Source organism: Chrysochloris asiatica, unplaced genomic scaffold (assembly GCF_000296735.1).
Source record: "Chrysochloris asiatica unplaced genomic scaffold, ChrAsi1.0 scaffold00219, whole genome shotgun sequence".
Lineage (NCBI taxonomy): Eukaryota > Metazoa > Chordata > Mammalia > Afrosoricida > Chrysochloridae > Chrysochloris > Chrysochloris asiatica.
The window spans coordinates 1,334,448-1,348,339 of NW_006408737.1; the positions used below are offsets into that span (position 1 = coordinate 1,334,448).

Genomic DNA, 13,892 nt, shown 5'->3' on the forward strand with positions numbered 1-13,892 from the left:
TTTGGAAGCCAAGAGCTTCAATCATAGTCACTAGACTCTCAGCCCTACTGGTAGAAAAGTTAGAGAACAGGGTCAGTAGCCCCCAAACCCAAGATCTTCTGACCTTACCCTTTGCCCGACACTTTCTTAGTTCCCTGTCTTGGATGAAGCCAGCAAACATCTGGGACTCCATAAAAACTTCAAGAAAACGGCGGATGCTCTTGGAGGCCACAGACTTGCGGAAGGCTTCTCGCTGAAAGGCCCTCTCCCCCTTCTCACTCTGTGTCAGAAAGAGGGAGTAGTGCCCGATAGTCTCCACAAAGAACCGGAGAAATACCTCTGACACCAGCCCATTGAGGGAATTACATTCTGGAAGAGAAGATAAAATCTTTGAGGATCGGGCCAAGGGTATGCAAGACCTTCTTCAAGCTACAACTGGTGTCTTCCTCTTCCCAACAAAACTTCCAGCTAGTTTTGTTTTTGAAATGTTATCTCTGTGCTCACAGGCTTGTAACTAGTCCATGAGCTCTGGAAAGTCAGAGACTCTGCTCTGAATCTGTACATTAGTAAATATTTGCTGGACAAATGAAAGTGGAATCAGAGACCAGAGCATTGCTTATTTCCCAGCCTTCTTCCTTAGAGGTCTTCCCTCCATCCAGCAGTAGCTAGAAGCCAGGTCAAAGGAGGGAGAAATAATTACTGGGTCTGAAAAGTTTTCTGTGAGCAAGGAGAGTTTTGTGGGTGATATATGGATTTGAATTTTCCCTCTCCAAATCCTTGATTTCAGATTTCAGAGGGACGAGGGCAACTTTGTAGCCTGGTCCACTCCAGACGTAGTTCTAGCATTGTTAATATTTCTGAACTCCCTCTGAAAAATACCACAATTCTACTCTCCCTCAAATCCAGTCAAGTCATAGCTCCCTAAGCCTATTAAAGTGGGGTTAGGAAATTCTAGGCTAGAGTAAAACCATAGACCTGTATCTGGAGCCAGCAGCCAGAAAGGGTCTGATAAACAGAAACAGGGTCCGAGTCAGGCCGGGACATTGCCTAAGAGCAGAGGGAGGGCGTCTGGGACTAGGTCTCAGTCAAGCTTTGCTCACCATCATCGGAATCACTGTCAGAGTCCTGGGAGATCAATTCACTCTTCCTCTCCAGAGCCTGCTCCAGAGCCGCCTGTAACTTCCTAGGTAACAAGGTGTCTTCATCGTCCATCTACAAAAGGGAAGAATACAGTGCTAACCATCACAGCTGATATTTACTGAGTGCTTACTATGTGCTAGGCCTTGTTTTAAGAACTTAATCGTATAAATTAATTTGCTTCTTGTAATAACCCTGTGAGGGACCCTGGTGGCTCTATACAACCCTAAGGTCTGTGATTCATGCCTGCCAGCTGCTCTACTGGAGGAAGATGAGACTGTCTGCTCTGCACTGATTTTAAGCGCCTCAGAAACCCTACATAGAGTAGTTATGAGTCAGAACTGATTCCGTGACAACAACAAGAACCCTATGAAGTAGGTACTATTATCATCCTCATTTTAAGAACTAAGCACAGAAGGGTTAGGAAACTTGTCCAAGGCTCATATAGTTAATAAATAAGCTCATATAGTTAATAAAATGGCATTCATTGCCCATTTGGGCTAGGACCAGCCAGGGTTCCTACCCCAACACCCTGGTGAAATCTCCCCAATTCTTCCATCTTCAGCTTCGAAGGGGACGCACACTAAGTCTGAAGCACAGTTGCTTCGGGGCAGGGAGATTTATCTTATATCCAGGAAGGGCTGGAAGGGTTCTACAGAGACTCAGTGTGGCTACTGAAGTAGTAACCAAACCCTCTATGAGCAAGCAGGCCTGGGCGGGAAGCGAGGGTTTCCAGGACATGGCCAATCAGCCCAACTCTTCAATGAAGTCTCTCCTCTTTCTGAATCAAACATACAAGGTGGAGTTCAAAAAGTTCAGGGGAAAATTCCATTCTCTTCATTCCATTTTCCCACGAACCTGAAGTATCCCCATACTCAATGGAAGTCTCAGGCCCAGGTCTCTCAGGTATGAGGTAAGGCTGCAGTTCCTATCTCTGCATGCTGGCTCTGTGTCTATACCTTGACACCTTGCACCCAGGAGTCCTTAACTCTTAGTGGTGTGAAAGAGAATGTATATTCAGAGGGTAGGGTATGAATTCTGCTAGGGAGAGTTCCATGACTAACATGCTTTTGAAGTTACAGCAATGATCCCAATACTTTCCATTACATAGCACTTTAAACATTACTTGTGAAATGCCCCCTACCCCCAATCACAATTCAAGGCAGGTGTTACCACCATTCCCATTTAAGAGATGAGAATACTGGCTCAGAGAAGTTAGGAAGCCTGTCCAACGTCCTGTAGCTCAAAGTCTCCAGATCTCCGTGCCATGTCCGTCCGTCCCACGCACACTGTGTTCCTGACCTGGAGAGTACCAACTAGAAAGCAGGTTCTGCTGCTGCAGGAGTTCCCACAGCAGCTTCTTCCCAGCCCAGTGTGTTCTGTTACTCCTAAGGACCAGGGAGCTCAACGAAGCAGCCGTGAAGGCTGAGGACTGTGTGTGACGGTGTGCAATGCTTTGGGGCTGGAGTCTAACAAGCCCTGACTGTGGGCAGGCCAGAGGTTTGCAGTTTTGAGGTGTCCTGTTCTTTCTTACCTGTCGGATGAATCGGTCGGATCCCAGATTCACCATCAGCGCCTGAGAGGAGTCATGATCATCAGTGATTCAGGGTGTGAGTCCCTGCAATGCCCTTTACCAAGCCTCCAGACCTCCCAGATTCCCAGTCAGATAACACAGTAACCAGTTAGGGACAGACATCCCAGGGTGAAAGGACCAGGGCCAGGCCCAGAGGCTAGAAATAAACAGAGCCCAGTAGGTTTTCTTTCTTCCCTTCTTCTACTCCCACCTGGGGACTTTGGGTTCCTACCCTCCTCTACCCACCACACTTCCCACCCCCAAATCAGGCTCCCAGGTGGCCCACCTCCTCCACAGGCAGCTCCTTCAGTTTGGGGAGGGAGCTGGAGAGCAGGCCAACCAGGAAGGGGGTGGGACAGCAGACGATGTCAATCATGGAGGCCGGAAGGACAGGAATGAAGGTGTGCTGCCAGGAGAAGGGGTAGAGCAAGGCCACCACCGCATGGGAGCAGCTGGACAGGGTACTGGTGGACAGACAGACAGACAGAGCACCTAAGTGCAGGCCCTACAGCTTCAAGGCAAGGGTAATCTGAGCCTTTGAGGGCCAAGATCTCTTCTGATGCTAAACATCTAGGTGTAACCAAAATACTAATGGGTCTAGACCGGGCGCTCAGGGGTCTGGGTCAGACCCTACAGACTGGTGAAGCACCCACCTTAAGATCTCAAGGATACTGATGCCACCCTCTCTGGGACTCTACCTAGAAACAGCCATGAAGGTATGTAGCAACATTTGGATACATAAGGGTGCCCCCCACACACCCCCACTACTAAGGGCCACACAAATGCTCCATAGGTTGACTTCATCTAATGAGAGACTTTTAGCTCAGACTCAGGAGTAGCAAGGGTCGGATGAGCAGGAGTTGATCACAAATTCACAGCATGTAAGAACTGGAAAGTCCTATAGAAGTCATCTGATTAATTCGTTTCCCAGCTGAGGCCCTGGATATGCCCCGGTGAGTCTCACCATAAGTGGAAGAACTGGGACACGAGCAGTTTTTCTTCTCCCAGATCAGCACTTCTGCTGCTGCCCTTCCTCCCCTCTATCCATTACTGTCTCTCCTTTGCTAGAAAACTGTCTAAGGAGGGAGTGCACTGAAACCAGCAAGTAAGGGGTGAAGAAGGTGCCCACTCCCATCTTCCCCCTAGGCTCCCAAAGAGTCACAGGTTTCAGCGAGGTCATTCCTCTCTTGGCCTGGAGGGGGCTCCAGCTCTCTAGACCCAGGTCACTAGACAAAATGACTAAAGGGAGGACAAGGAGAATCCTGGAAGTACTAGTTAAAGGAACATGAGTGTGCACTCCCCACTTGTGTTCAGAGCTGGTGGAGCACCAGTAAACACAGGAGACACACCTGGCCTGAACCCCCCGCATCTGCCAGGAGCGGATTTGAAGGCACTCCCTTTGAGACCCTATTACAGCTGAGGAGATAGGCAGAGTCCATCATCTCATGTCTGCTTTACTCTCCACATCTGTCTTCCTACCTGTGAGCCACAAAAACGCTGGAATTCCCACCCCCTCAGAGTGAATGCCCCATGGATCCTGTCTATGACAGAAACAAGTCCCCTTTTCTAGAAGGGGCTCTGCAAGTTCACAAGTGCTTTGTCAGCCCATGCCTTCCACAGCTGTCCTGCCAGCCTAAGGAGGCAGTGCCCCCACAGCCTTCCAGGTGAACCATCCTAAACAGATCTAGGGAAAGATCTCCACAATCTCCTCCAAGGGGTCTAGGAGACAGACGTGTTTGTACAACCCTTTGGGCTGACCACTGCAGAAGCAGGACACTCTCCCCACCCCAGAACTAGGCCAGGACAATAAAGGACTTGTGGAAAACCTAAACTATGAGCAATGGAACATGAGCTGTTTGTACCTACTGTGCCCTGGGCTCAGTGCAGGCCGATGCGCCATCACTGAGCTGCCTGTCCCTCTCCTTTCCAGTCGGAGGCAGACCCCATAGAACAATTCACCAGCGTAAAGACTTCAAAGAGGACATCTTTTCTAAGACTCAAGATTGGCAGAATTTGAATGCCCAGCCTGACCAAGAACAGAGCCCTTCCTCCCAGAAGGTCCTGGAATGTGCTCAGAGGCAGCTGCAGCCTCAGGAAACAATAGCTGTATTCATGGCCTTACAGGCTCTGTGAGGGGCTGGGGGCGGGGAAGAGGAGACTCAGCCACGGGAGAGAGAATGGAATCTACAGGCAAAGAAACTTCAGGCTCCAGGCTTTCTTAGGGGCCACTAAGGGCTGGCCAAGGAGAGCAGCACAGCTGAGCATCAGGGATTTTGCTGGCTGACAATCACCATGGCTGGTGGAGAAGAAGCATCAGGCAGGAGTCCCTGCTGTTGGCCTGGGTCCCTTCAGGAGGGTCTGATGAGTCCAGGAATAGCTAAAGCTGTGTGACACAGAGCACTGAAGCTCACCCCCAAACCTTGCCCCACTCAGGAAAAGCCAGCATCTCTGGTTTTCCCACTTCTGTGCCTTATGGGGGCAATGAAGGGTTCATTTCCCCCAGTTCCCCGCAACTAGGCCCTGATACACACAGGAGACACCCCAGGAATCCTGGGACTATTAAGGGACAAGCCAGAAGGAGAAATCTTCTTTACTTGCCCTTTTCTCAACACCTGCCATATGGTATGACACCAACCTGGTAGCTTAGTAAATGTCTAACCAGTTAATGACAATAGGAAGGTAAAATAAAACACCAAGATTCCATCTTCTCCCAGCCTGGCCCACCCCAACATGAGAGCTCTAGCTTCTTCCTACGTGTCCAATGTCTCTTCACCATGCCACCTGTCTTCTAGCTTCTACCAGATTTGTCAATACTTGCAACTCCTCTATCTCTATACCTACAAATTAATCGATCTAACAAGAGAAACAAAAAAAACCTATATAAAGAAAACTACAAAATGCCACTAAAAGACACCTACGTGGAAGAATATACCATGCTTATGGATAGGAAGACAATACTGTGAAAATGTCAATACAATCTAATGTGATGCATTTGTTGCTGTTGTTGTTAAGTGCCATCGAGTCGGGTCTGACTTATAGTGACCCTATATAGGATTTCCAAGGAGCAGCTGGTGAGTCTGAACCCTGACCTTGTAGTTCAAACTGACCTTGAGTTCCAGTGCTTATCCTACAGTGTCACACTAGGACGCCCAAGTGATGTATGTTGTTGTTAGGTGCCATTGAGTTGGTACCAACTCATAGTGACCCTATGCATAACAGAACAAAACACTGCCCAGTCCTGTGCCAACCTCATAATTCCTGTTTCCACTGTACCAATCCATCTCATTGGGGTTCTTCCTCTTTTTCTCTGACCTTCCATTCTACCAAACATGATATCCTTCTCCAGGGACTGATCCCTCCAGATAATATGGCCAAAGTACAAGAGACGAAGTCTTGACCATCCTGGCTTCCAAGAAGCACTCTGGCTATACTTCTTCCAACAGATCTGTTTTTTCTTTTGGCAGCCCATGGTACTTTCAATGTTCTCCTCCAACACCATAACTCAAATGCATCAGTTCTTCTACGGTCTTCCTTATTCACTGTCCAGCTTTCACATGCATACGAGGTTACTGAAAATACCATGGCTTAGGTCAGGCGTATTTTAGTGATGTATAGATATAATGTAATCCCAATCCAGATTCTAACATCATTCTTCAAAGAGTCAGAAAAACTAATCACTAACTTTGTATGGAAAGGAAAGAGACCCCAGATAAGCAAAGCACTATTAAAGAAGAGCAACAAAATAGGAGTCTCTTACTTCCTGATCTCAAAACCTACTACACAGTCACAGTAGTCAAAGTAGCCTGGTACTGGCACAACGAGAAATACATAGATCGATGGAACAGAATTGAGAATTCACTAGTAAATCAATCCACCTATAGGTCAACTGGGAGTCCTGGTACGGAACTGCAGATTAATGTCTGGACCGCAAGGTCGGTTGAATCGAGAGGTCAGTGATTCAAGTTCACCAGTCTCTCCTCAGAAAACCTATACAGGGGCACTATGATTCGGAACCCATTGGATGAGCACTTAACAATAATAGTCAACTGATCTTTGACAAAGGGCCAAAGCACAATAGATGGGGAAGAGATCGTCTCTTTGACAAATGGTGCTGGTAAAGCTGGCAATTCATTTGTAGAGGAATGAAACAAGACCCATATGCCACACCATATAAAAAAAAAATAAACTCAACATGGACTAAAGACTTACATGTAGTACCTAGAACTATGAAGGTCATCAGTGAAAAAATAGGGACAAACTTAGGAGCTCTGATACATGGCACAAATACACTGTCAAACATAACTGAAAACACAGAAACAGCAGAGTATACACTAGGTGACTGGGAACTCCTAAACAAAAGTGGACACTTCTGTGCATCATAGGATTTCACCAAAAGAGTAAAAAGAGACCCCATAGACTGGGGAAAAAAATGTTTGGCAATGACATATCAAACAAATCTTTACTTGCCCTCTTCTCAACACTCAAAAGGGAATCTCTAAAATGTACAAGAAACTTCAACACCTCAACTAGAAAAAGACAAATAACTCAATTATAAAAATGGGCAGAGGACATGAATAAACATTTCACCAAAGAAGACATTCAGTAGGCCAACAAATATATGAAGAAATGCTCACAATCATTAGCCATTAGAGAGGTATAATTCAAAACAACGAGATGTCATCTCACCCCAGCATTAATAGCCAAGTTCAGAAAACAACCAATGCTGGCGAGGGTGTGGAGAGGTTGGAGCTCTCTCATACACTTGTTGTTGGTGTTTTTAAGTACCAGCGGGACAGTAAAGTGCTGTAACCACTGTGGAAAACAGTATGGTATAGTACTTCCTCAAAAAGTTGGCAAAAGAAATACCATATGACCTAGCAATCCCCTACTTGATGGATTTCCTCATGAAATGAGAGCTATGACACGAATAGAAGTACGCGCACATGTGCATCACAGCACTAGTCACAAGAGGAAAAAGATGGAGACAACTTAAATGCCCACTAGTGGAAGAATAGATAAACTTTGGTTTTATCCATAAATATACACACACTGGAATACTACTATGCAACGCTGAAGAACACCAACGAATCTGCAAAACACCTCCTAACAGGGATGAACCTGGAGGGCATTCTGTTGAGTGAAAATGAGTCAATCACAAGAGGACAAATATATATTATGAGGCCACTATTACAAAAAATCAAGAAAAGGTTTTCATACTCAAACATCTGTTGGTGGTTACCAAGAGTAGGAGGGAAGGTGGAGTAATTCACTGGCTAGAGGGTAGACACATATTAACTTGGGTGATGGGGAAGGCAATGTATAAGAGGGAGGTTGACAGAAGAATGATGAAGGCAAGGGAAGACATGGGAAGAGTGTAAGAGTTAAAGGGAACAGAGGTAAATATTGTACTATATACAATGCTGCAATAACAGTGATCTAAGAGCAGTTCTGGTGTGGCATGGTAGAATAAGCATTGGACTACTAACCTCAAGGTCAGCGGTTCAAACCCAACAGTCACTCCTTGGAAACCCTATACAACAGGGTCACTGAGTCATCACCGATTTGACGTCATGTAACAACAAGAAGAGTAGATATATGGGCAGATACACAGGCGGACCAGGGATGGGAAGGAGACTAGGAGTACACCCACAGATACATAAAGGTTTGACAGAGTATTTCTGTACACGGGCATTTACCTGTGCTGCAAACATAACCATGAATGAGGTAAAGCATACTGAGGGTAAAATGATGACACCTGCTTAGACATTACCAAACACCTTGAAGGAATGATTTGCTGGGCCTAAGAGCTCAGGATCATAGTCTTGGGAGATACACTACGATCAACTGACATAACACAGTCCACAAAAACAATGTTCCACATCCTACTTTGTTGAGTAGCAACTGGGATCTTAAAAGCTCATGAGCAGCCACCTAAGGTGCAACTATTGGTCTCTCCCTGATGGTCAACCATTTGAGATCAAAAGGACAGCATTTACCCAAGAACAAAATTCAGAAGGGTGGGGAAACGAGGAGGAGGACTGACAACAAGAAACACAAGGAGGAAGCTGGGTAAGAGGTGTGACACTGAGGAGACAGCAATCCAGATGATACGGAGGGTTTGAGTTGATGAATGCCAAACTGATGATCTGCTCTGTAAACTGTCACTCAATTAACAATCAGAAGTTAAAATACATACATTTTTTTAAATGCTAGCATTCTAGACAAAAACTGGTGACTTACTGATCTGTTTCCTGCATTTCAGCCAGCTCCCCTCCAGTCCTGAACATCACTTTCCTTTTCCACTGGTGAACCTTCCTGAAACCATTCTCCTCCCCCACACTCTCCTTCCATCCTTCTCCACAACTCAACAAATGCCCAACTTGGGCCGCTCTATTCCAAGAGCCTCTGTGGGTGACACTGGCCCCCTCGCTCACAGGGTGACTCAGTGGTCCTCATACTATCCCTCACCAGTGTCCTTGCTCCTTCCTTGTAGAAGTTCTTCCTAGAGTTCACCTCACTTCTCAAACTCATCATTTCACAAAGATGGCCTTGTCTCCCCTTCCAGAGGAAACACAGCCATCTACCAGAAATCTGTGGCAAAGGAAGAAGTATCCCTCCTTTCCCCCAGGTCAAATCCTCCACTGAGCTCTCAATGCTGCCCTCTGGTCTGCTCCCAAACTGCTCATTCCAGTCCTCTCTTCCCAGGGGCTTTGCTAACCTTTCCCTCTCCATTTGTTCTATATCTCACAATGTGACTACATGCACACCCACACAGACACATCACATACTAACAGCACAGTACCTGGCACATAGTAGGGCTCATGAATACTTGTTGAATTAATTAGTGAATGTCCAGCCTGCTGAGCCATACCTGAGTTTATCTGCCACAAAAATGACCCGGCGCTCCAAAAGCAGTGAGGCAAAAATCCGGATGAGTTGGCGTACGCTGAGGCATGTAAAAAGGCACTCGAAGTCCACATGCTCCAAGCGGGAGTCCATGGGCCGCCGCAGCTCTAACACCTACAGGACAGTGATGAGGAAAGTGGACCAATGCTGGCCAGGAGGGTGCCACCCCAGGATCCCTATACAAAGCCACAGGAGGTTTGTCACCCCTTCCCACCCTCTCTTTTCAATCTCCCTCACTACGCACTAAGGTCCAGTTTCCTAATCCCTTTAAGCTACTCCCATAGCACTCAAGTGCCCAGCATGATAAGGGAACCTCAGACTCTCAGGAGAGGGAGAGTGGGACCTGCTTTCTCTTATGGATAAGGAGGCTGAGGCAAGTGCAGCTTTATCTGTGGGGTCTTCCACATCTTCTTGCACATCTCCTAAGCAAATGTCCTGGGCCCACACTGACCAGACAATCTATCCCAGCAGTTAGACCTGGAACAGAGGATAAACTACCAAGGCTCAGTGCCTTCCTCAGACGTCCAGTCTAGCACTCGTGAGCAGCGTGGATACACTTGAGTACTAATGTGGGGACTCATTCTCTGATAGCCCTGTGGTGACAGAACCTCCTCTTTTCAGGAGGCTTCTATCCCGCATCATCTCACTTGGTCCTCAGGGACTAGGCAAGTGAGAAAGTTCTAACTCCTAGCTCACCATTCATCTCACTGGGCCCCAGACACCCATCAAAATGTAAAGATCTCTTTATACTTCTGTCTCTCCACCCAGGATGTGAACTCCCACAGACCTCCACACGGTGCTCAGTGAACATGAGCTGAAAGAATACCATTGTTGTTGTGAAGTGCTGTCGAGTCAGTTCTGACCCCTAGCGACCCTGTATAGGGTTTCTGAGGAGCAGTTGGTGAGCTTGAACTGCCAACCTTGTGGTTCAAACTAACAATGCAGTCCAGTGCATTAACCCATAGCACCACACCAGGACGCTGAAAGAACACCACCATACCACATCACAATTATGCCAGAGGACTTTGCACCCACTCCTGACCCACCCCCCAGTAGACATCCAAATGACGCTCCCTCACCTTCTCTCCTGCCTGCCTGCAGCCTCCAGCACCCATCCCATAGCTCCTACTACCCAGCAGGAACTGAGGAGTCACAAAGGCAGCTTCCAGGTCCTGAGCCTGGCCTCATTTAACTCTGCCATCAAGGAAATTGTAGCCCATATGGGTTTAATGAGCTTGAACAATCACAGGCCAGGTTGACTGGTGTTGTAGCAGGGGTAAGGTATCATTACCATTTCTACAGGGGGCTGGAAGAGCATCTAAGAAGGGTACCCAACCTCATTGGGGCAGGGAGGGGTCAGGGAAACATCTCAGAGGACAAGATACTGGACCTGGATTGCACAGATAGAAAAGAAGGGAAGTGTCGTCCAGGCACAAGAAGCAGGGTTTAGTGTTCAGGGAACAGTTAGCAATTCAAGTCAGAGTGATGAGAAGCAAGGCCAGTGAGGCGCCATCTCGCCTGAAGAGCTCCTAGGCATTGTGCAGGGATCCCAGCACTAGTGTTGCATTGGACTGCTAACCACAAATACCAAAACCACTATGAAGCTGTCTGCTCTCGTCAAGATTTACAGTCTTGGGAACTCTACCCACAGGGTCATTATGAGTCAGAGTTGACTCAGTGCAGTGGGTTTTTGACTAGGTTCATTCTTACCAGCATCCAAAAACCATCTCTAACAAATTCTCTCCTAGCTCCATATTTCCTTTCAACCACAGTCCTTTCCCCTTCACAGACAAGCTTCTCTTAATACATTTTCATCCATTTCTATTACAACACCTTCTAACTCACTCCATTCCGGATTCTCTCTTTGTATATGATCTTCCCTCGCCCTGGAATAACCTCTCGTCCATATCCTTCTCTTTCATGAAAGTTCCCTTCCTACCATTTCCTATGACTGTCTCCTACTTACCCTTGTTGTTGTTGTTAAGTGCTGTCATGTTGCTTCTGATTCATAGCGACCCTGTATAGGATTTCTGAGGAGCACCTGGTGGGTTTGAACCACCAACTTTGTTGTTAGCAGTCCAGTTCTGATTCTACAGTACCACACCAGGACTACTTTACCATTAGGTCTCCGGTAAAATTTCACTTACTCAAAGGGGGCCTTCCCTGACCCCCTAATCTAAAGTAGACCCTGTGTGCTTCTGTTTCCACTGGAAACTTAGCACATTTAGAATGATCTGTTTATAGGTAGAAGTCTCTTTCACTAGACAGAAACTCTTCAAGGGGAGGGGATGTGCTCCTCTTTAACTTCAAGGCTCTGTCCTCCCAAGGTCTGGACCAGCCCCTGACACATATGGAACATTCAGAAGATATTTTAATGAAAGAAAAGAGGGTAGGTTGTATGCAGTTTAAACAGGTGTTACGTTTTTCCAGGGAAGGTTCCTCAGGGGAGCAGAGGAGGTAGGCAACATTTACAATTCAGTCATTCATTTTTTCAGGGCCTTCTTATGGAGTCCTGGTGTGATGCTGTAAGATAAGCACTGGACTGCTAACTGCAGTTCAAGCCCACCAGCCACTCCTTGGAAAGCCTCTACAGAGTGGTGATAAGTTGGAACCAACTTGATGGCATTTAACAACAACAACAACGTATGAAGTGTTTGCACATGGTGAGCAAGGAGGAGGCCCTGCTCTGTACCTCCATGACACTGCAACCTTGACTAGGCAGGTCCTACTCTAGCCCACACCCAGAGCAGCAGCAGCTTACCTCATTGCCAGCACCGGGTAAAAATGTCTTCACTTTGATGGTCTTCCCGGGGGCAGGGAAGGGTGACTCCATGAGACTTCTCATGAAGGGGTAGACCAAGGCGGCCGAGATCCCGCGCCGGCGCTCCACCTCATCTAGCACCTATGCCAACCACCAGCAGCCAGAAGAGGAGAGGCATCAGGGCACTGCCTTCCGCCACCTCCTGGGCAGAGAAGAGGGCAGCCTGGCAATTGACCAGCCTGGGCCAGAAGTTGGCAGCCGGGCAGCAGAGCAAAGGAAATATCACCTGAGTGCTCTAGGGGAACTCTTGGCTCTCCTGAGGTGGTCTCTGTCCTCAAGGACTCTGGCTCTGCCTACGCTCAGGCTGGGGAAATGCCAGTTGGCTAGGTGGAGAGACAGGCTTGGGAATACAGACGGTGTCCGAGAGCTAGCTTGTACTTGCTCTTCTATTCTCTCTCTGCTCTCTCACACTCGTCCACACACAGGTGGTTTTCTCATCTAAGCTGGCTGCAGATACTCCTAAGGGAACTGTCAGCTGGGGTGAGGGGGAGGGAAGCAGGCCAGAAGCCCTCTTACCTTGGAAAACAGGCCGAAGCAGCCAAGGCGGCTGATGACACAGTATACCTCTGGCAACCGAGGCCCTTTCCCACTTGGCTGGGCCGGGGTGAAGAGGCGGAGGAAGAGACAGACACAGAGAGAGAATGCTTGATAACACATCTGGCTCCTTTTCCTCAGGCCCTCTGTCTTCCTAGCAGAAGAGAACTCAGGCCTCTCCTAGAACTCTGGACTCAACCAGACCCAAAAGGAAAGGCTACCACTCTTTGGGGTCAGGTCTCAGCTTCTGCTAAGCCTTCCAGTCAAGTGCTTTAGCTCTGGCCAAGCTCCACACAGGCTCCATCCTCCCACCCCAGGAGGGCAGTGACGGGGTCCCTGGCAGAGGTTGAGGGACTGTCTGGACATCTGCATCCCTAAGGTAGGGGTCCCAGAGCTGATGGCAATGAGAGGGGCTCATGTACTAAGGAGCAAGCCATGCAGCCGTATGCTGCGTGCCCCCACCCAGCAGACATTTGGGGTTGCTCTTTGCTCCTTTTATTATCCCTCCCCCCATTCAATGAGACAAACTGAAAATAGACAAGGGAAAGGAACTATTTGTTTACAATGAGTCCTTGACTTGGTATTTTTTAAAAAACTTGTTGAGTTCGATGTTATTATTCCCATTTTATAGATGAGAAAACCAAGTTTAGAAAGATGAAATCATTTGCCCCAGGTCTGTCTGTTAGGGTAGAGTAAAAGAGAACAAAGAAAATGGGCTCTGGTAGGTGGGAAGTTGGAGAAGGAGACCTGGAGTCCCTGTGTGCAGGCTGGGGTGGGTCCATCAACCCCTCCAGCAGAGACCCCAGTGCCTGGCAAGGCTGGGTGGGGGAGGAAGCAGAGCAGCAGGTGCTGGCCCCTCATGCAGGCTGCTAAGCAAATGCAGATGGGGCTATTTCAGTCTCCAAACCTGCTGGCCACACGTCACAGATCTAAAGAGAAGGC

At 47.8% G+C, this 13,892-nt stretch overlaps 1 protein-coding gene across 3 annotated transcripts in view; it reads right to left on the minus strand.

The window, feature by feature from the left end:
• ST5 (suppression of tumorigenicity 5) overlaps positions 1-13,892 on the minus strand; it is a 154,768-nt gene that overhangs the window by 2,300 nt on the left and 138,576 nt on the right. For all 3 annotated transcript variants that reach the window (XM_006872982.1, XM_006872984.1, XM_006872983.1), the window contains 7 exons: positions 12,933-13,010; positions 12,357-12,497; positions 9,561-9,709; positions 2,976-3,153; positions 2,651-2,692; positions 1,080-1,191; positions 109-348 (listed from right to left, as the gene is read on the minus strand). In XM_006872982.1, the coding sequence (XP_006873044.1) occupies positions 109-348; positions 1,080-1,191; positions 2,651-2,692; positions 2,976-3,153; positions 9,561-9,709; positions 12,357-12,497; positions 12,933-13,010 (940 nt within the window). The remainder of the gene's footprint in view (positions 1-108; positions 349-1,079; positions 1,192-2,650; positions 2,693-2,975; positions 3,154-9,560; positions 9,710-12,356; positions 12,498-12,932; positions 13,011-13,892) is intronic.